At 34.1% G+C, this 23,443-nt stretch overlaps 1 protein-coding gene and 1 long non-coding RNA gene across 3 annotated transcripts in view; one reads left to right on the top strand and one right to left on the bottom strand.

Moving 5' to 3' along the window:
• Window positions 1-23,443, bottom strand: part of LOC148280340 (epidermal growth factor receptor kinase substrate 8-like) — a 52,840-nt gene that overhangs the window by 3,996 nt on the left and 25,401 nt on the right. The window contains exons 9-16 of one of the 2 annotated variants that reach the window (XM_088228536.1): window positions 22,910-23,075; window positions 21,249-21,341; window positions 20,327-20,508; window positions 19,028-19,152; window positions 17,432-17,575; window positions 16,661-16,712; window positions 2,320-2,433; window positions 811-935 (exon numbers count right to left, since the gene is read on the bottom strand). In XM_088228536.1, coding sequence (XP_088084662.1) covers window positions 811-935; window positions 2,320-2,433; window positions 16,661-16,712; window positions 17,432-17,575; window positions 19,028-19,152; window positions 20,327-20,508; window positions 21,249-21,341; window positions 22,910-23,075 — 1,001 coding nt within the window. The remainder of the gene's footprint in view (window positions 1-810; window positions 936-2,319; window positions 2,434-16,660; window positions 16,713-17,431; window positions 17,576-19,027; window positions 19,153-20,326; window positions 20,509-21,248; window positions 21,342-22,909; window positions 23,076-23,443) is intronic. The other variant, XM_088228537.1, reaches the window with a different exon arrangement.
• On the top strand, window positions 14,016-14,377 carry LOC148280341 (uncharacterized). Its single transcript, XR_015822638.1, has 2 exons — window positions 14,016-14,152; window positions 14,186-14,377. It is a non-coding gene; the product is annotated as an uncharacterized LOC148280341 (long non-coding RNA).

Below are 23,443 nucleotides of genomic sequence, written 5' to 3'. Positions count from 1 at the left end.
TTGATTATCTCTGTACATTAAGTCTTCTTTGTATATTCTCACATGTAAAATTATTATTTTTTTAAAGTAAAATCGTACTGTTAAGTGTCCTCGGCACGGGTAACCCTAGTGAGGTCACATTATTTTTATTATTGATTATTGTTTATTGTGTGGAAAAAAAATGAATAAAAAATAAATAAACTCTTTATTTTATTACTTAGAAAATATTCTAATTTAATGTAGAAAATTAATGGATGCATAACTTCCCTAATATACCCGTATTCAGAGACAAAATTCAAGGTGAGAAAATACAATTAGAATGTTACCATACTAAATTTTGGCAGTTAAGACAGTGCGGTTATATTAAAAATTTTGATGTAAATACACCGCATGCAGCAGATGACATTTGAGATGACATAATGCGCATGCCCCAGAAATAATTGTATTCTGAACTACATACATAGTACTTGTTACAAGACATAAATTCGGTGACTGTCTTTCGACACAGTGAAGAGAGTCTATTGGACGACGCAAAGTTTCATCACCGTCTCATAAACATTATATCGCCAGGTGTAGCAGTCGCCTGTTGCTCTAGGTATTGTAGGTCAAATAATGTAATAATTCTTAGCCGTGAACTGTATTATTGTATTGATAAAGAAGAGTGGTTCCATATCTTCATACTATACGCCACTATTATAACACAAGAGACTCGTTCTTTCGTTTCCAATCGCGTTATCACGGTTATTTTGGCTAATCCGAACAATCAGCTAATCTGAACACGGTCCGGTCCCAATTAGTTCGGATTATCGGGACTGTACTGTATTTACAAACCTGGTTGATGTAGAGGTCTGGAGTCTTTAGAATATCAAGTTTCCTCCTGTTCTCTCTCATTGCAAGGATAATCTTCAGTTCCTCTTGCATGTCTTCTCCGCCCATACTCTTTACGCTCTTAGAAGCTAGGAAAAGGATTTACAAATTTACAAATACATTAATTTTAAGTCTAAAATAAAGAATAACCTTACAAATTACACAATTTCACTCCAAGGAGTGTGGACGCTTCAGAGCAATAACTGACTATATTTATAGAGATACCATTACACTCTATTTCGTAGAACAAAAGTGTCGTAATTTATTTGGGGAGGATTACAGCACAGGCTTGAGAAACATCATACTAGTTTTTGCATTCTCACCGGGAATCAAACCGAGGACATTCCGCACGTGAGTCAAGTGTCTTAGCCATTAAACCGTGTATTCTTATGGATAGCTTGAATAGCGCCACTTTTGTAATATAACAACCTCAAGGGCACTTTTAAGTGATTCTGTTGAGGAGTGGACGAGGTGTGAAGAATACCTCGTCCTAGGAGGAGGAAAATTTGTAAGTGGACTGAATGTTAGGAAGGAAGGTTGCGCCACTCCACTAACCTGCTGATGATGAGGCGTGATGAGTGCTGGAACTGATAATTTAATGTTTATTCCGGCACTCACACAGAATTATTGTTACATGGAGTGCACTAGGAAATGGGAAGGATGGGTAGGTAGGTATAGATTAGGTTGTGAATTGGTCCGAACAGATTCTATGGATAAATTTTTGAGTACACAATTTATTTTGTCAATTCTCTCTACCCAAACATGTCAGTCTGATAAATGAAGTAATTTGAATAAACCTTGTGACAACTTATGTTCTTCTAATTAATCAGCTCTCCTGAAAAGTTTGTGTCTTCAACACAATATGATATTGTTAGATTCAGATTAGATTTATTGATTTATGACAAAATACAAGGTTTTTTAAACTTTACATATTACATTACATTGAATATTTTATTTCTACGAAATATTTCCAATCAGCAAAAGTGCTGTATGAGGGGATATTATATATAATAACACAATAGTTTTAATAAAAAGTCGATAAAAAAACATCACATATCACCTCGCAACATGGGCTGTAAAAACTGTTTTGTATATTTTTTAGGTCATTAGAAAGTGAATTGTAGAAATTTATTGCTGTAGACACAAAACTATTTCTTTTTTGTTAGTCCTAGGTTGTTCGCAAGTTAAATTATTTGATGCTCTTGTATTTATTTTATGTATATTGTTGTTAAAAAAATTTAATGTTTGTCTTTATTTTATTATTTTTCATCTTAAATATCATCTTTACCTTTTCTGTGTAAATTAATTTATCTTAATTGAGCATTTTTATGTTCTACATAAATCTGTGGTTCTAGTATATTCATTAAAATGAAATTTTATTCATTGTTCTTTGTATTGATTCTTGCATTTGTTTACTACATTGCGACCATATTATTAATCCATATACAATGTGTGTAAGTTACTTTTACTTACATAAAGTGTTGTAGTTAGATGTGGGGGCGCTCTTGGCTTGCACGGGGACAGGTGGCGGAGGGGGCGGCGGTGGAGGAGGGGGCATTCTTGGCACTGATCCCGAATCCGAATCTTCTGACAGGAAGCATGCATTGAAAAACATAGTTGTGTTGTGTGGTCCATATTAGACACACAAACTGAGAAAGTCATCGACATAATATGTGAACATATCAACGGAAAAAAGGGTCAGTACATAATCTACGCACCTATTAACCTAGTCATTGTTTATATTATTACTATTTGCATCATGGAAAGTAAAGTTTGTTAGTAAAGATTCTTGGCCGAAGTTCATTGTAATTGGTGTTTATAATTGAATTTGATTCAGTGATTTTATGAAAGAAGACAACTTGTAATCAAAGAAATCAAGACTGGTATGTTTGTTGGCAGACCTAAGAATTCTGGGCAAAGGGGAATGAAAACCAAATTGTATTCTAAATGAGTTTCAATTAGTATCAAATCCTTTTGGCCGTTCTTTTACCATCCATTTGCTCTACATGTCCAAACCAACGCAGCACACTTTTTGATTTTGTCGGTAACGCTCGTCTCAGCTTTACATAATGCACGAATCTCGACACTAGTACACCTATCATACATAGTTTTAACACACATTCGCCTGAGAGATCTCATGATGAGAGCATCTGCCTACTTTTATCTTTGTTTTTCCAATTCGGTACCCCTGTCACATACTTACATATTTTTTATTTTTTTTAAAGTGTTATATCAGTATGTCAATTAAAATTAATTTACAAACTAAACAAACAAATAAACAAGCATAACATAAGCAAACAGAAGGCGACTAAACTACTCTTAAAAGAGTAGTTTTACATTTTGACCCATTAGTTTGTTTGTAGAAGTCGCTTGAAGTTTGTTGTGTCGGTTTAAAGTGTAGAAATACTGCTGGGATCTTTAAGAAACAGGATGGGATCACATTTCATGAGTAATTAGCAAATCATGTGTAAGTAGCAAATGCATTTCTTAAAAATTGAATTATTTTTCCATCTGTCAGATTGTCAAAGAAAACAAAATGGACATTTCGTTAGTGTTGCCACGTTTGTAACTTTGTTTACCCTTCTTTGCTCATATGATGAGAAAACTAATAAAAATTGGATCTCGGATTAAACAACGACGTGGTGGACATTCAACCTATTTGATGTTTTAAAGATTAAAAGATAAAAGATAAAACATCAAATATTATTTAACATGATATAAAAATATTAGTTTTATGTAAAAGAAAATTTGTTTTATATTTTAAGTTCAAAGTTCATTAATTTAATTACTCTTATTAAACAGCCCTTTACTTATCTACTCTGTTGTGTCAATCAATGTTTCTGCGGGCACAATAAAATTTTAGAGATATTAACAAATTGCTTTTTTTAACCTTACATTTATGTTATGATTATAGTTTTCCCATCTGGCAACATTACGCGGCGACTTCACGAATGCGCGTGACAAAAGTGGGGCAAAGTAGGGGAATTTTTTGACACAGTCCGATGTATTCAAATATGATTCTACGCTCCTTCTGGACTATTCCTAATTCTATGTAAATAAGGTTTACAAATTACAACAGGGATATGGAAGTCTAGGCATTTACAAGGCTTATGACCCGTCATTGGCTGATTTGAGTGGCCTCTTTACACACTATGTAACATTTACCATTTTGCCATTGTTTGAAGATCCATATTTCTTGAATTCTTCTATTTGTTGATTTTAGTGAACTTAAAAAGCCGAAATCTTCATTTTTGTAAAAAGATTCATCTGATCGAATTTATTCGGTTTTCTAAAATGTTTTCCATCCCTGATATAATTTGTTAATCTTCATTACTCCCTGGGGGATGAAATCCAGTATTTTGTCTACAAACATTTGGACAAATTAAAATTTTTGGAATAAATAAGGTTCGGCGCATGAGGCAACTCAGGCAACAAAAACTTTTGTATGAGTATAATTTGTGACAATTTTTTTTTTTTTCAGTGACAATAATCGTAAATAGTGACTGACAACTGTCAAAGTGCTTCTCTGTTTTTGGTGTTTTTTTTATATTTTAAGTGTTTTTTAAGTTTTAAAAACTGTGATAATCTTTTCTTTTGGTGCATCAATATCCTTTACGTATATTTTTTTTACATATTTCGTTTTTTTTTTTTAATAAATTCGCAAAGAACTTTATTCACACATTTTAAACTGGATTGAAATGAGAAATCTCCAGATCCCCCTGATGGAATCCAAATTCCAAATAATCCATGTTTAAACGATTTGGATGACGGGATTAAATCCCCAATTCTAAAATCCAAACTGAGAAACAAACGGCTAATGATAAGAACAAAAAATGATTCCCTAGGAAGCTCTTCCCTCAAAGTCAGCAAACTTAAATTCTGAACATACTTTGAAGAAACATATCATCGCAATTGTAAATTTAGAATATTCGGAAGAATCTTACATACAACAAACGTATTATACTAGATTATGCACCATTTCTGGTTCATGTTCAAAGGAATGTTTGGGAAAATTCAATAGTCACCATAAACTGCATAGAGGTAGGAAAACAGCTTCATGCAAATGGTATACAGATGTTACCAGAGGGGATAAAAAAGATAGGCCGCAATAGAATATCCATTGGATTAAAAAACTTTTTGTCAGCCAATAGTTTTGTTAATAATCCAATGCCCAATCAACTTAACTATAAAAAATTTATTAAATTTTTCATGGTTTCTCGTTTGGGTCTTGTCAGGGGATTCTCATTGAATGGACTCACAAAGAGATTATAAATAATATTGAACTACCAGACAAATGTTGTAAAATAATAAAAAGTAGACGGCTTTCGAGAAAGGTATTTTCTCCAGATTCTTCGACTACAACATGGGTTTTGACCCAAACGGTAGTCCTAACATTTCAAGGACAGTCTCTTCCTGAAAAGGTATTTTCTTTTTTTTCCTAAATAGTTGTTGAAAATTATATTTTTCCAACAATTCAATGTTTTAAGTGCCCCCGTTTTGGCTACTCTTAGAACCTCTGTAGATCCCTCGCTGCTACAAATGCGGAGATGGACATCTTGGGGAATCTTGCATGACCCAGATTGAAAATAGTTTTTGTGCAAATTGCTCTGGTAGTCACACGGCAACTAATAAAGTTTGTCCGGAATTTGTAAGACAAAATATAATTTCAAGAAATATATCGGAACTTAACATTTCCGATTTTCCTAAGGAAAATCCTATGCTGAATCTCTCAAAACTGGAAGACTCGCAAAAATTAAGTAGTTACTCCCCAATCCCCACAAAAAACTGTGTCGTTTAGAAAAACAGTTTATAAAGAAAATTTCTCTTGGCCAACTGTGTCTCCAAATATTACCAAATCCACTCTAGAAAAACTTAATTCTCTGTCTTATCAATCTCCCTTTAGATCCCTAATGGCTGCGCCCTCCATCATCGTGAATCCTTTCCCCCATTAGATACTGAAGATGTCTCCCAAAGTCTGGCAAGTCTAATTGTCCTAATTACATCTATTATAGTAAATACATCCCCAATACCGAACAACGCCACCAAAACAATTCATCAACTTACAAAACAACTGCATACTGACTTGAACGATATCAACCGTGACTTTGATCTTACTCATGATAGGCCGATCACCCAATAAATCTTCCATTATGCAGCACAAAACTCCTAAAATTTTACCCGCAGTGCTATCTATATCCAATAAAATTGATCTGATTTTGTATTACTTGTGACTCCATATTCCAATAACAAATCAAGTACGATTCTTGGGCATAATTTTTGACAGAAAACTTTCTTAGATTCCTCACATTAATTTCGTTGTTGCTAAGTGTGAATCTAAAATTAATCCCCTTTAAGCACTTGCTGGCGTCTGGGGGGGATCGCATCCTATTACTATGAGGCTTTTTTACAATGCCCTAATAAGAAGCCACTTGGACTATGGTAGCATAATATTTGATCCTCTCCTCAAATATTTGGCTGCAAAGTATTCAATCCGAATGTTTGAGAATTGTCATTGGAGCTATGTGGTTTTCCCCAATAAATACTCTTCAACTAGAAACTTTAGATCCTCCCCTTGATTTTAGACGTCAATATCTATCCGACAGAATGATTGTCAAATGCTTTCGTGTCTCAAATCACCTGCTTCTTTTATCAACCGAAAAGCTATTGTTAATCCCTATTAATCTTTTCTGGAAAAACAAAAATTACCCCGCACTAACAAAAATCTATCAGATGTTTCAAATTTTTATTCCAAAAATATTCCAAAGTCCTATGCGTCCAATTTACAGCTATCCTTTTTCTAATCACATTTTCAAACCTCAAATTTTACCACTCATAGGTATTAAAAACTAATTCTCCTAATCCTATTTCTTTATTTAACTCAATCATTAAAGATGAATGGAAACACTGGTCATTTATACACCACGGATGGATCCAAATTGGATACCGTTAATTGTACCGAGTCTGCATTTCTCTTCCATAAAAACTGAGACTATTCTCAATTTCGCCTTCCACCGTGCACTTCCGTATTTTCAGCGTGCATAGCCATCAGAGAGGCTATTCAATATGCTGACACCAACAGTTTAAACAAAGGCCTTATCTAGACCGACTCCTTGAGCTCCATTCTTAAAATTCAATCAAATCTCTTTAATTATCCTGAAACTGATTTCAGAAGCCTCCTTTTCAACTTAAACTGTAGAGAAATACAAGTAGTGTTTAGCTTGGATTCCGAGCCACCATGGCAATCCAGGAGTGCTATTCTAAACCACTCTCGTGGCATGAGAAAACGGTTTTTAAATTAAATATATGTACATTGTTATTATTAGACCACACATAAGAATATGTTTATTGTGCCTTATATCAAGATTTGAAATAAAAATAAATATTTATCTATTTGTGTATTACATGACATAATATTAATTGCTTAACACTTTGAGCACCGGCCGAATACACATAGAATTTACCCTGTGCCCGGCCCATTTTTGTGAAATTTCATGCTTTGTGAAGGGTTTCTTAAACGTGTCATAATTATGAAAATACTAGGTTAAATCAATTCTTACTTCAAATTCTTAATTTGAAACAATTTAATAAGTAATTTATGCATGATAGTTTTGCCAACATTGGCCTTTATGGAGAGCCACATTGCAATGTTCGCACATATACAGGGCCTCACTCCTTTTTTTGTGCTTTGTATCCCGGAGCCGTGTAAACACGTGATTATAATAACCACGCGTTGTGTCCCGGTCCCTTGTTTTCACGTGGTCCAGCAGCAAAAAAGTACTAATAAAAGTCACTAGATGTCGATAAAAAGCACTTTTTTGAACAGCTGGTAAATCATGTAAAAACTCAGGACCGGGACACAACACGTAGATGTCTAATCACGTGTTTACACGGCTCCGGGATACAAAGTGTTAATACTAATTTGAGAAAGCAACTAAACTCTTCACTAATTATTCCAAATTTGTAGATGTAAGTATGAATAGCGTTCAGTAATAATATCAGTTTGGCAACACCTGTCCTGTTGATGTGAGTTTTCTCCCGAGAATATGATGTAGCATTTTAAAAATACATACAACTAAAGTTAGTTATACTGAAGAAAATGTATTTTATTTCACATTAGAGTGGATACTTTATTTTTTTTAATTTATTTGCAGTCTTATGGTTCACTCAAATACTGAAATTTCAAAGCCATACTAGGTGTAAATAAGCCAAGTATGGCATCATTCATTTTGACAAAGTGAACTATGAAATAATGATGTATGATGTTTACCTTTTATTTAAAATTAATATCCTCACCTTTTACTATAGAAGCATCACACGAATAAGCAGATATTATAAATTTGATGCCTTTTCAAGATGTGGGACAGACACATTTTCAGTTTGATGTGGAACAAACACTTTTTTCAACATGATGATGGAACCTTTTCAATATGATATGGAACAGACACAAAAATATTGTGGAAAACACTTATCCAATATGATATTTAAAATACGTTTTCAATGTGATGTTGAACAGCCACCATTTCAACCTGATGTGGGACAAACACGTCTCAACATGATATGGGAAACATTTTTAATACGATGTGGAACAGACACGTGAAGAAAACACAGATACATTTTAGAAACATATATTTTACACCAAATATATCATATAGCACATAAAATAACAAAAATAATTATCTGACAAGACAGAAATAGGTACTTATTATAAATAATAATTGCATTGAAAATAAATTAATATAGCATTTGAAAATACACTAAAATATTCAACGCAGAAAATGCTATTCTTAAAAATATATTGCTACTCATTTTTACACACTACTAAATAGATAGACTACCGGTTTCGGGATAAGCAACCATTCATAAAAAAAATTGATGTGCAAAAAAGTAATTTAATTGCATTGAAAAAGTATAGTATGCATATTCTAATTAAACTCTTTATTTTTTCATTCAAAATAGGCATTTTTTTTTCAATTTTTAAAATTATTTTTTTTACAGGATATGCGGTGGGAGAACTCTTGAATGAATAGGTGTTTGAACATAGTTTTTCTGTCACTCTCCCGCAGATGCCTCCCTGATACTGTGCGAAAAAGACAAATTCACGCCGGACTGATTATGCCTAACTAAAACTGACAAAATCGAAGTCTTGTATTCCCGATATCCGCATCTCAAAACTGAAGTTTTTTTTTTTAAGATAGAATCAGAATTAAGTTTTCTGTGTCGGTCGGTACCTTTTGCGATTTTCAAAAATATTATCATTTGTATACCGTACGTACGAAGATGGCAGATAAAACTAGGCGCTTTTAAGGGTTTGGTCGTAGTTCCCATAAGAAACAAACAAAACGATAGGGACACGCCAATGATGTATATATATAGCGTGTAAAAAAATCGTTGCTCTAGTGCTGTAATCCAGGGAGAAAATACGGGAATACGTTGTACGAAAAGAAGTCAGATTGCGTATCCTCTTCAGGACACAATTTACAAATAAGGAGTGTTTTTTCTTGTTGTATTAGAACTTGCAATTGAACGTAGTTATGCAGAAAGCATTCAGCCATATAAAAGTGAAACTGAGATAATAGCACTTTTGTGAAAAGAGTGAATTATCAAATCTACACAACAGTTGGAATGTTTTTGACTTTAACAAATGATAAACAATGATTACATAAGTTTTTTTTTATATTACAAACAAAAATCTATTTAAATAGGTGCAAAGGTTTTCACGGTTACTGCTATTAATATGTTTCTTTTTTGGGTGATACTGTGTCAAATACAAAATAATATAATTATGTATTTGAACAGTTTTAATGATTTTTAAAAAAAAACCATAAGATTTTTCTAGTGATGTGGATGTTTTCTGCAAATTGATAAATGCCTTTTGTGTGATCGACACCATTTTCAGAAGGTGATTAATACAGATTTTTGTATGAAAGCGGTCTGGCTAAACAGCAAAACTTAGCAGAACACAGAATTGACTTTACTGCACTTGCTTACATCAATATCTCATTTTTTTCAAAATTGTGGACGACAGTCCATGCAGCCATTGCTTTCTGCATAACTACGTTCAATTGGTAATGCTGTATTTGTCAAACTAATGATGACAGTTATTTTTAACATTTGTGCTCTATAACAATACTCAAATTATTAATTGAACGCCCTACACTCGAACAACGCTTGCAAATCGTGGAGATATACGTTAAAAATTAGGGTTCAGTTCACCAAATGTACAGGACTCTTTGTAAAACCATGAACAAGTTTGGGGACAACATTACTTCCAGAAATGGTCCTGTTAACTGGCCTCCACGATCCTGAGATTTGACGCCGTTGGATTATTCCTATGGGGCTACGTTAAATCCACGGTCTATGGAAACAAACCTTGAAGCGTTGGAACCCATTGAGGCATCATTTCAGATTTGTTGGAAAAATTGGACCGGCAGTGCAAAATGTAACTAAATAATGAAAGTGTATTTTCATTCTTTCAAACGCAATAACAAGAAACTCATTCTTACACCCAATAGAAATTTCTTAGGCCATTAAGATGCACAGATTTTTCTCTGTTATTATGAGGTGTGTGTCATTCGCACTCTATCGAGTTTTTACTGTGGAGTTCCTAATTATTTTAATTATTCATATGCGAGTGCCACACCAAGTTATGGTTGGGTGGTTACTTTTAATATTGTATAATTGTGTGCTACCACTGGGGCCGATTAATTTATTCCTCGGCCCTAGTCAGACGGGTCATCACAGATACTAAATTCACATCATGCTTTACGGAATTAAACTTTCGCACTCAGTCCATTTTCAGGGTCTTATAATTAGAAGAAATCCCAGCATTGAATAGAAGTTTTAATATAAAAATATATATACATTAAAAAAAACCTATTTCCTTATCCAAAATACCGTTTTTTGCAATGCACACGACATCTTCAGTCTACTAATTAAGTCCCACTCCTTCAGACGTGCTTCAGACCACAGAAGTAAAGATTTTGATTTGAATGTACTAAAGGCTGTATTTGGAGTACATCAATATAAGTTAGGCAGAAAATAAACAAGCTCAAACTCACCGGACGCCACAGTGTGAGTGCGTTTTGACCATAATTCAGTCAAACAATGAGTCTTATCAACATCAGCTATGATAATGTGCGCTGTAATGTGATCCAAAATGTTGAAAAAGAGTGCAAACGACACACGGCTTAACAACCCAGACAAACACATTGTGCAGAAAGTGACACCCACGAAATCTCAAGTGGCACAGTTAAAGCATGTGCAGAACTATTTTTAACTTTAAATATTCTATAAGTGACTTTAAACATAATAATATGTCAATAAATTAATGATCTAATATATAAAAGACATTCTGATTTATATAATTTTTATTAATATCTATCTATACTATAAAATATATATGAAATGTTTAAAAAAAAACTTGAATAATGATTTTTGCGTTGATTACAACTAACCTAAACTTGAAGTATTGAAAAATATTTAACAGACTAAAAACACATTGTATATATTCTTTTACATGAAGAATATTGTTGAACAAACCCAGGATCTCAAGCATGATAGGGGAATTTCTGTCTGCAGGTTTTTAACCTGAGAGCAGCCATCGAGTCAAAAGCATCCAGGATTCTGGTTCTATTGCCCACCCAGAACTGTATTCTTCATCCACTCGGACACAGACAAATAATTCAATTACTAATGTATCGTTAAAATATCCTTAAAGACTAAAAAACTTAAATGCATTCCGTATAAGATTCAAAAAATATATGTGTTTACATATTTCTTATTGTAAAATCTTATTAGAACATTATTTAAAAAATAAAGGTACATATTTCTATAACATGCTTTTTTTCTCATAATTATTCTAAAAATATGGACGGATTATTAAAAAAAAAATTGACCCTGTACAGTCCTCCTTAGAACAGGCTATCCTAGTTAGGGGGACTCTTAAATCCATGTTCTATCCTTTAAAATTCTAAAATTAATTTTTATATTAAAAGAAAAAGATACTTTTCTAGCTGCTTCTAAGAAATTTATGAAAATAACTGCACGTAGTTTTATTGTAGTATGAGTAAACTATTCAAATGTAAAACTCGTGTATGTTTAGGGTAAAACTCACACAAGGGTAAAAAAAATTACCTACGTGTGTGTAAAACTCATGCCAGGGAATGTAAATGTTGAAACTCACAAAGGTAAATAAAATATTCAACTATGTCTAAAACTTATTGCAGGGGAATTTAAGTGAAACTAACGCAAGGGTAACCTTTTTATAATTTATCTCAATTATTTGTTAAACTCATTTTAACACACATTGCGTAAAACTCAAGCTAAGAAACAAGTTTAAATTTTTAACAACATAAATGTGTGTAAAACTCATATAAGAGTAAAGACAGTAATACTCACACAAGGGTAAGCATTTTAACACACATAGTGTAAAACTCATTCTACTAAGAGGTGTACGTATTCAAACTTGTACAAGGTTAAAATTTTTAGTCATGTACATGTGTGTAAAATTCATTCTGAAATAAAGTAAAACTCAAATAAGGGTAAAACATTCAAATACACATTGTGTAAAGCTCATTCTCAGGAATGTACGTATTTAAATTTGTGTGTAAAACTCATACAAGAATAAATAATAAAACCTATGTAAGTGTAAAACTCAGACAAACCCACGCAGGCATAAAACTCACGTAAGTTGTAAAACCTATGTTTATGTGAAACATGAGTTTTTATCGAGCAAGGGTTAAATCTATACTTCTGCAAATATTTAACTGATATAAGCGCTATTTTTAACTCTTCTATTTACGTATTTTTCATTTTTTAATTTCTGGCAACAATTTGTCTAATGCACTCTTCCGTGTATTTATTTTTAAAGTAGAATTATTATTACTATTATCAATTATGATTTATTACGTAAGTTAGTTTCATAAAAATGACATGAATAATTTACAATGAGAAAAATAAAATATAAAAACTAATTTCATAATAGTGAGAAATATATTTCTGTTGGGTCAATTTCAAATATACGTTATAATGAAAAATAGGTGTCAGCTTGATAAAAAAGTGTCGCAAACTAAAAAAAATTGTTTTGTGATTCTGCTTACTGTTTTAAAATAAAAACCATTCAACAATATTATCATTTTCATGGTGATGATACAGAGTCGATAGTTTATCTTTGTAAAAGCTCGCTCACTATTGTGAAGATGAAGTTCTTTATCTTTCGATTGTAATTGCTCTCTTAGTCCAAGCAAAAATTATTTAAGCATTTTCTAAGGAAAAACATCAAATTGCAGACATGCATGCATATCATTGCAAGTTCTTGAATCATCTCCAAAGCTTGGAAAAGATAGATATATATTTATTGTGCAAATCTATTGTTTCAGTGGATCACGCAGACTAATTACAAAATGTGCTTGAACATTTTTCACAACAGGGCATTAATTTTTTTTGTTAGATCGAAATAAAAAATCACGAGACTATTGATAGAAAATAAGGAAGCCCAGCGCTTTTTTATTTTTTAAATTTGTTCATAGACTATTGAACTAAGTCGAAAAAAGTTATGTTGTAAGACAGGCGCCATGGCGCAGTTGGTTAGACGGCTAACTGTGGGACTGGCGTCGCGGGTTCGATTCCCGCCAGTTGCAAGAAAGAAATCCACGAAAGATTTTTTCTCAATTGGTCTGGGTGTTGTGGTGTATTTTTCATCGCTTCCTTCCATATCCTCTCTTTCCTACCTGCTAATAAGCCTTTGAAATAGAGGCTAAGCGGGTTATACCTTAAAAAAAATAAAAAAAACGTATTATCAGCGATATTAGTTTTAAATTTGCCTATCTGAAATTACTCTGCGTGTGACGTCTCAAGTTCTCTTCCGCTTCTTCTCTGTCAGTTCTGTCGATTGGTCCGTTGACATACCGTAAACCGGAAATCTTTCACAACTCTCTTACCATTGATTGATTCGTTCGAACTAGAGACATCGTTCAAAGTAGTTCATTATTATTGAAGTATTTAAAAAATATTTTTTTCATGCATTATCAAGAAGCTTTGCTGTACATTTTTCGTATCTGATTTCCCATAGGGCTGGACTTCCTCATTGAGCAAAATAAAAATTTGATAAAAGTTTGAATTTTTTTATTCCCACGTAAAAAAAGGGCGAGATTAAGTCACGTGTATGACTTCGCCATAACTTATTGAATGAAGGCAATTAGGTACACGCAAATTAAAATGTGAACTTTTTTCTCTCTAAGAAATTACGCACTCGCATTGGAACAGACTTAATTAAATGAATGATATTAAATGCATATTTTTGGCAAAGGTTTGATGAATTTTATAATTTATATTGGCAAAGGTACTTAGATACGTATGTATAATGGGGTCTTTTCACATTTTAAAATTAATTATTTGTTTTTAAACAAGCGAAAAATTACTACATACTCGGACGCAATTTTTGATGGAAGGGCACTCGGCGGGGATGACGTGTGACGTCAAAGTGACGTGACGCCGACTGCGAGCCGTTTTGTATGTGCCCGTTTTTAAACCCGAAAATAATGAATAAAAAATATTTTTTTATACATTGATAATTATATCATTAGTATTGTAAAAATCCGCTCTAAATATTTAACAAAAATTTTAAACATTATTTTCAACTTGTGAAAACACTCTATTACTGAAAGTATATTTTTAATATATATTGTGCTGGGCGCGAAATACCATGTGACGATTTTTCCAAAATGCTTTAAAATTCTTGTATTTCATTTTGGCCTGGATAGTTCTGTAGTATCTCCAACGTCCTATGTATCACTCAAATTAAAATATTTGAGAAAAAATCACCTCCAATGTTTTATGTCTCCCAAAAGTAGGACCCTAATAACTCCAATGTGCGCAATTGTCACATTGGAGCCACCCTTCATTTTCCTTATCAAATAAACAGAGAAGAAGCTGAATTGATTCAATACGATATGTTTTCAGTACAAAAACCTCCAATATGTTATTTTTAAGAACTACTGTTAGTAACCTCCAATGTAACATTTAAAATTACATTTCTAAATGTGTCTATTCAAACACGAAAAAAAATATATTCATAAAAGTATACAATTATTTACAGGTTTTTAAAATAAATCGGGAGTTTTCCTTCATTTCCTTGCTTAAAAATTGATTTTTTCACTCTCCTGTGTAATTTCGATTTTTTTATTTATTTTTTTATACATAATGTTATTTGTACATTGGCGGGCTTATTGCCAAATTGAAATTTCTTCCAACCCACCAATGAAATAAAAGTTTTATTTTTATAATTCAAGTTACAAAACGTATTCAATAGAAAATGAAGATTAAAAAGCTAAAGATATATAAAAATAGAAATAAAGATATTTGTTTGTAAATTACCTTAAATCAATACTATTACTCAATGGGAAAAAGGAAAAAAGAGGAAAGAGGAAAAGAGGAGAGATTAAGGAAGAGAAAGGAGATGTTTCTTTAGAAGGTGATTTTAACAGAGATACTGTAGTAACATCTTTGATGGTGGATGGGAGATGATTCCACAGTCGAGTCGCATGGACACTATATGAGTTGGAGAAGAAAGAGGAATTGTGGATGGGTATTAAGAGAGTGCTTTGATAATTAGAACGAAGAAGTAAACCATGAACTGATAAGCGTTGAAATTTTTCACGCAGGTATATAGGAGCGTTAGGACTATGAAGTACATTGAACAGAAGTGAGAGGGAGTGATAGTCTCCCCGCTGTCTAATTTTGAGCCATTTCAGGCACATCGGAGGTATTACGCGCCCAGCAACGATATGTTCTTTTTAATAATGTTGACTCTGATGAAGCATTTTTAATGTACAATTATATATGTAACTAGATGACAGTGAAGTGGCTTTCAAAATTAACATATAACAACACAATTGCAATATACAGGACGATACATCACACAGTGCAGAAATAACCCAGAATAATATTTTATCAGACAATACCCGAGGGGGAAAATCGATTGGCCACAGGCGGCTCCTCGCCAAAATTACTGGCAGTGGAATTGTTTACATTCTTTTGTAAACTTGTAGTATAAATAAATAAAATTATAATAAGCAGAATCAAGATATTATCTATGACAATAACATTTATTGACAATATTTTGAGTTTGTAAAAATGTTCAGACTGGGGGAGGTCGTTATCAATATTAATTAATTCACCGTGATGCCTAAGAATTTATCAAGCATAATCTATACATTCATATTCGTGAAGTAAAACGGCTGAAACCTTGATAACAGTTTAGTGTAAAAACACTTTTTAAATCATTATTTCATGTCGACCATGCTGGGAATTGAACACGAAACCCCTTGTGTGGTAGTAGTTGACCATAGAACCAGGAGGCTTATTTGCGAACATCCTCAATTCTTCCATCTGTTCATTTTTGTGAAGAGCTGAAACATTTATTTGAGCGGGCGAGATTCATCTGACTGAATTATTTCACCTACTAGGCAACACTTGAATATACTTTTCAATCTTTACACTTTTTTTTTTTGACTAATTGGTTTAATATACAATATTTGTGGACATTAAAACCAGCTAATTGACAGGTCGTAAGCCCAGTAAACGACTTCCATATTCCCTTATATAAATTGTAAGAAATTAATTCAGTCTATGTTCACAAATATTTGACAAACTCAAAATATTGTGTATGCAATTTATTGGCATAATTTATTCCTTGGGTATTTGGGATAAAATATTATAGGAGGTTTTAGAAGAGCAAGCTAGAAGTATCTGAATTCCCCCTTTTTGCCAAGTCTCTCCTTGCGGACCCAGTCCACTGAACGGGACGGAGCGTTACCTGATGCTGAGGGACTGTTATCTCTAGGACTATTGCTTCCAGCGCGTCCATCCTGGAACAAAACAAATTTATTAGATGTTTTTATTTTTTAGTTTGGGTCTCAGTACGCGGTACCATTTTAATATTGGTACAAATCTTGAGTGATGAAAAATATACAATATGTTGACTGGGCACGTTGATGCATTCAAATGTAGGATGTAAGTTACCTGAGTAAAAAGCAGGTAAAATAAAATTGAGGGACATAAAAATGATTAGTGGGTATTTCTGTATGTACGGGGTATGACGAGCAACGGTTGGGACATCCTTCGACCTCAAAAATAGTCGAAAATGCACAAAAAGTGACAAAAATGGTTCATTCAGACGATTAGCTATTGGAGAGCTTACCGAAGATCTGAATATCTAGCATTTAAAATGATAATTTGAAAATGAGACGAGTGCTAAATGATAAATACGACCTCACTCTTTTGGCCATGGAAACCGACTGAAAAATTACAACTTGTTCAAACTTGACACTGACTATCTCAATGGATCAGACTACAGGACTTACTACTTCGAATGGATGTAGCTGCTATAAAAACTCATTCACAAGGTTTTTTTTATCAGACCTCATACATACAATAAAACCTCGTTTTTACTTTCCCAATTTTATGTTTTCTCCCTTTTTACTCAGATCTCATTTTACTCCATACTTACTAGAACATTATTACCGACAATTAATGTTGAAAGAATACACATGGTTTTAAAGAGCATTGACTGGTCTTGCGACGTTACCTGGTGGTTGTAGTTGTTGGTGGAGTAGACAGGGTTGCTGAAGGTGTCCTGGGGGGAGTGCGGGGCTACGATGGTGTGGGGAACGTGGGCTGTCTGCCCGCGTCGATTCCGTGCCTTCCACCATTTGCGGGTGTGGTCCAAAATCTACAAATAAAATTAACTCTTAAAAGACTGTGCTAAAACTTAATTTTGGCTTTACCCTCCAGTCCAAATGACATTGGTAGAGAATAATTAGCTATCTCTCTTCAATCCGTGCCTCATGTCTGAGGATGGTGATTACTCCTGACTCTAGGCATGGCTCGTCTGTGGACAGTCTCCCTCCATCTGGAACGGTCTTGTGCTCTTCTATAGGCATTCGTCAGTTATAATTCAGTGACTAGGCCGCTCCATCTTGTCGGTTGATGTCCACGCGACCTTGCCCCTTTGACACTTCCCAGGAGAATAGTTTTCTCCAAACTATCAGAGTTCCCCGTGGCAATATGTCCAAATAACTGTAGGATTCTTTTCTCACACATGGATGTGAGTTTTTCTCCTATGTCCAATTCCTGGAGTATAGATACATTCGTACATCTGGCCGTCCACGGAATCTGCAGCATTCGCCGCCAACACCACATTTCGAAAGCTTTGATTTTTTTATTTTCAGATTCTCTCAGTGTCCAACAATCCACACCGTACCTGAACACAGAAAACCAAGATCTTCACCAGTCTCTTTTTGGTGTTAATGGTTATACTGTGATTCTTCAAATCTTCACCAGCCAACTCATAGCACTTGTGGAAATACCAACACGTCTCCGTATTTCACCTTCCCAGCACTAAAGTATGGTACATATATGGTAAAAGGAGATATTGGGTCCCAATAAAAAACCGCAACAAAAGTGTCTCAGTATGTTAGTCAAATAAGATTTACTTCAAACCATCAGCTACGGTTAAATCGGAAGTGAAATATTAAAAAAACAAAAGAAAGTAATGTGTCCATAGAGAGTGTATCCTATGAGAAAAAAATGTCTGCAAATGCGGCCACTTAAACATACAGCGGCAGATCATAAGTCCTATACAGTCCAATAAAATATTTAATAAACTTTTCTTATGTGTGCATGACAGAATATTTTGAAATAAAATATTCTAGCGTCCCCACTAACGCAAATGAAATTTTTATTCACGGCAAGCACTATCACATTCAAACGCACTGTACTTATTTTTGTAGATTGTCTAAATGAAGACCACTTTCTAAAACTCCATTTATCCCGTATCCTAGTCATTCGGATTGCCAAATATCAGGATTGTTATAGGAAATAAAAAATAAAGAAGATGTTTTAATAACAAATTAAACGGGGCACTGACGGCCGCCGCGTTTCTTCCTCAAAGCAATTAACATTGCTAGACATGTTTAAGTAAGTTTTTATGTGATAACGTCTGGCACTCATTAATCCGGATAGTTGGAATTTTACCATATATAAAATTTCTACTCTTTCTCTCATTACTTGGTTAAAATTGTGGTTTTCGGATGTAAAATGATTTGCTAAATCTGGGAAGTTATTGACAAAGGTTAATTAAATATTTGAACTCACTGTACAGTGTTAGAGTTGGTGATCTTACCTCCAAATATTCGCCCCTCACAACGGTCAACTCCTTGTCATTATTGGCGGTCCTGGGGTAGGTGACCCTTACTACCCTCCCGCCCCTAGCCACCACCTCCTCAGCCCACGCCTCTCCCAAGTCATCTGGAATTGTACAAAAATAATCAATTTAAACATTTAAACAGAAAAAAAAAAGAAATGCCGATTACTCGATTGAATTCAGTACTCCTTTATGGGAGCGAATCTTGGCATCTTACCAAGGCTCAAAACACGAAACTTCTGAGTTTTGAAAGTAAATGCTTTAGGAGAATGCTAGGCATATGATGGTTCGATTTCATAACTAACATAGAAAGTCCAAGAACGGAAGCAGCAGCCTCCTATAACGAGCGTCTTGAGGATGCCTCGGTGGACCTGGCTTGGACACATGCTGTGCATGCCTGAAGAGAACCTAAACCCAAGTTGCCTCTTCCTTACACCTGCGAGCTCCCGCCGTCTTGGAAGGCCGTCGATGACAATCTTTCGTTAGATTTAATATTTTAATAAAAACATTTTAACACATGTATGTGTGCTTACAATATTTAAATATCTTCTTCTTTTCCACATCCGCTCCTAAATGGAGCATGTGGACATGACAAGTTGCCTCCATGAAACCCTATCGCCAGCCAGCACTCTCGCCTCCTCGCACGTCAATCCAGCGGCCCTTAGTTCCGCCAAATAAAGTCTAAAGATCGTCGTCGACAGCCTTCCAGGACAGCGCGAGCCCCCAGGTTTAAAAAAGAGGCAACTTGGGTTTACGCTCTCCTGAGGGATGCGTAGCACGTGTCCAAGCCAGGTCCACCGCCGCATCCTCAAGACGCTCGTTACAGGAGGCTACTGCATCTGTTCTTGGACTTCAATGTTAGTTATAAAATCGAACCACCTTATACCTAATATTCTCCTCTTTGTCAATCATCAAAAATCAGCGGCAAAAATACAAGTTTTTTTGATTGACATCGACCCTCTACAAAATGGTTGTAAGAAAAATATGAAATCAAACATTGCCCCTTTCGGATCCAAGCGACAGAATTATGCTGATCTGTAACGCTGAAAGGTAAAACGTTAGTTTGGGTGAATTTAGTTTAGGGCCAGTTTTATAAACCAACCTAGTTTTAGAAGTATCATATCATTTTTTTAAAATTACATGCCAGCAACACTATCTCTACCCTCTAGAGCTGTCTTTCAGAATCGCACTGCTGGTTTCATTTCTATATTCTTCATCCACAAAGACACAGAATGAAGAATGATACCAGTGGTACGAAAGAATGGTTATGTCAAGTACCGGTTTCGGGAGTGTCTCCGCGGCGCCGGGCGGGGGGCGAGGCAGAGTCCCGCAGAGGCACCTCGGTCAAACGGCCCCCGCGCCGGGCGAAGGCAGGCTCTCCATACTCCTCCGCGCGGCTATCCTCGCCCTGCTGCTGATGATGGAAAGGTCCGGAGGTATCCGACCTTCGCTGCACTGGTCTGGTAAATGGAAGATTAGGTAGGTGTAAGGGTACAGCTTGCATTCCACCAAAATAAACTGTTCTTGGTCAAAAAACATGTATTCGGTGTTAACATTAGTTGTGTCTGATTTTTTACAAATTTAGAAATGAGCACCAAAAGTTTAAAAAAAATGGCAAACAAAAGTTTTTGCTCTATAAAATTATGTGTTTTCTTTTACGTTATGTTATGAATTATTGATTGAAATAATGAAGGAACAGTAAAGACAGCCAAAAAAGATATGTTTGGCATACCATATTTAGTCAGTTTTCAACAGACATGTCATACTATCTTTAGAAATAGAGTAATGGTTGACAGAACAAGATATGTTTGACATGGCATATTTAGCCAGCTTTTAACAGACCCGACATAATATCTTTAGAAATAGAGTAATGGTTGACAAAACAAGATATGTTTGAAATGTTATATTTTGATCTTGCCATCTAAAACAAAGACGGCAAAAGAAGATGTGTTTGACATATCATAAATTATCAGCCATTACTCCATTTCTAAAGATGGTTTGTTACGTTTTTTTTTAATGTAAAGTTTGTTGTTAAGTAACATATCTCAATTAGCCATCTTTGAAAATAGAAAAGTAGACAAATTATAATTTGACTCGGCTAATTTTCTCTAAAGAGATGAATCCAGAGATGTATATAACTCAATATGCCTCAAAAAGTTGCATCTCATACTTAGCCGTCTTTCCACTAAAATAATTTTACCTTTGTGGTGCCTCATCTACGACAAAGAAATCTGGAGACCATCCATCCATGAAGACCGGCTGGTATGGAGGGACAGGGGTTTTCCATTGGTCTCTGAAATTAAACACGGTTAATGAAAAATTGTATTTATTGGTTGCATGATCTATCAATGGGTATTACAGTAAGTTTTTTTTTAAATTCACTAAAAAATAAATATTTTTTTAATTTGATAAACAAATACACTGAATGTTATTTTAGTTTCGAAATATGCCTATTTCTTTTCTAGATTTTTCTATAGACACAAAATTATAATTTATACAAAGTTGCTTTGACCATCTTACCCCGTTCTAAGAAAATAAAAACAGTAATCAATATATAGAAACAGTTATAAAGATATTAGACAATGTGAAAAACAAATTAGAAAATAGAGTAAAAACAAGGTAAAAAATGTAGTAAAAACATAGTAAAAGTGTAGTTAAAAATTAATCCAAAACATAATGAAAACAAAGAAATAAATGTAGAGAAAACATATTAAAAAACATTAAAAATATATGTATTTAAATATTTTAAAACTCATTAAAATGCGAAGTAAAAACAGAATACATAGTAAGAAACATATTTAAAGTCATAGTAAAAAAAAATGTATGTGTATAGCAAATATTTGAAAAACATAGCAAAATATAGAGTAGAAAGAGAAAAAAAAATAAAGTAAAAGATGTAATAAAAAAAAATGTGTAAGTATACAGGGTGTTCATTAAACCCTGTCACATCCGAAACCACGATGATCAGTATGAGCAAGAAGACATATTGGCGCATTAAAATATTTTTTTAGAACGACTAAAATTTTAAAAAATAAAATATCGAAAAAGGCAAATGGTTGCTAACTTCTGCAGGGGAGAAACGAGGAGGGGGAGGGGGAATCTGGTACTGCACCGCACTCCCCTCACTTCTCCCCTGCAGAAGTAAGCAACCATTTGTTTTTTTTTTAAATTGTCTTTGTTCCAAATATATTTTTAAATATGCTAATATGTCTTCTTGCCCATATTCATCATTGTGGTTTCGTATGTGACAGGGTTTAAAGAACACCCTGTATAGTAAACAAAACATTTTTTTTTAAATAAAAAAAACCATATTAAAAACAAATTAAAAAGTCATGAGGATCTTAAAAAATTGAATCAGTAAAAAACTAAAAATGTACATTAACAATTCAAATTAAAACATGTGTTGGCCATCTAACAGCCTCCATCAACCCCTCAGACTCTGATTGGTACACATGTTAATGATTTAGTTCATTCCAGGTAAGGTTCCCATTTCTAAATGAAGGGATGCCTGTTCGGGGTGCCTAAAATGCCTGTCTAAGGTAAAAAGCAGTAAAAAAAATATATATTTAAGAATACAGTACGTATAAATAAAAAATCACGCTCGAGGTGATTTCCATAAAAACGGCTATACATAAATTCTCCAGAATAAATAAATGTGATTATTTCATTAACTGACACATTATTCAGGTGATGAGATTTTTTCAAAAGATATTTTTTTTCTGATATGTAATAAGTCTTCACAAGAAATTTTAAAATTTTCAACTCACATGTTACAACACGGGTTTTACAACTCACGCGTTACAACACTGGTAATACAACTCGCGTGTTACAACATAATACAGCAAGTGAAGGAATGCTCACCGGGGTATCAGCCAGGGGTCATCCAGAGAGTGCCAGAGTTCCGTCTCCTTGGAGGTTACACAGTTTCCCAGCAGGTTGATGGTCTCCCGGGTGAGCAGCGGCTGGACCACACGCGAGGCCAAGCGTGGCTCAGCGCAACTCTCGTGGGATGCGTCCACTATCAGCGCTGAAGGAAAAACACATAACTGTAAACATCATTTTCATCTTTCTATGTGCCCAGACAGAAATAAGTATACAGTCCTGTGCGTGAAATGGAACCAGAGCGTTGAACGAATATTTTTGACTAAATAATTACTCTGATAAACAAAAAATCAAGTGGGAACTTAATTTTTTTTTATTACTGTGAGGTTTTAGGCTTTCATTGCATGTTTTTTTTTTAAATAAAAAATGATATTTCACACACTAAAAAAGGATGGAAAAAGAATTTTTAAACTCCTAGGAGTATCAAGATAGAAAATATTAGTAAAAATAGGTATGCATCAAATTAGCTACGCTACATGATGGAAATATGAGGTATAAAAAAATGTGTTTATC

The sequence above is a fragment of the Micrasema longulum genome, unplaced genomic scaffold (assembly GCF_059751315.1).
Source record: "Micrasema longulum isolate JH-2025_06_02 unplaced genomic scaffold, ASM5975131v1 h1tg000592l, whole genome shotgun sequence".
NCBI lineage: Eukaryota > Metazoa > Arthropoda > Insecta > Trichoptera > Brachycentridae > Micrasema > Micrasema longulum.
Note: the sequence above shows the minus strand (reverse complement) of the source record. Positions and strands in the feature narration are given on the sequence as shown.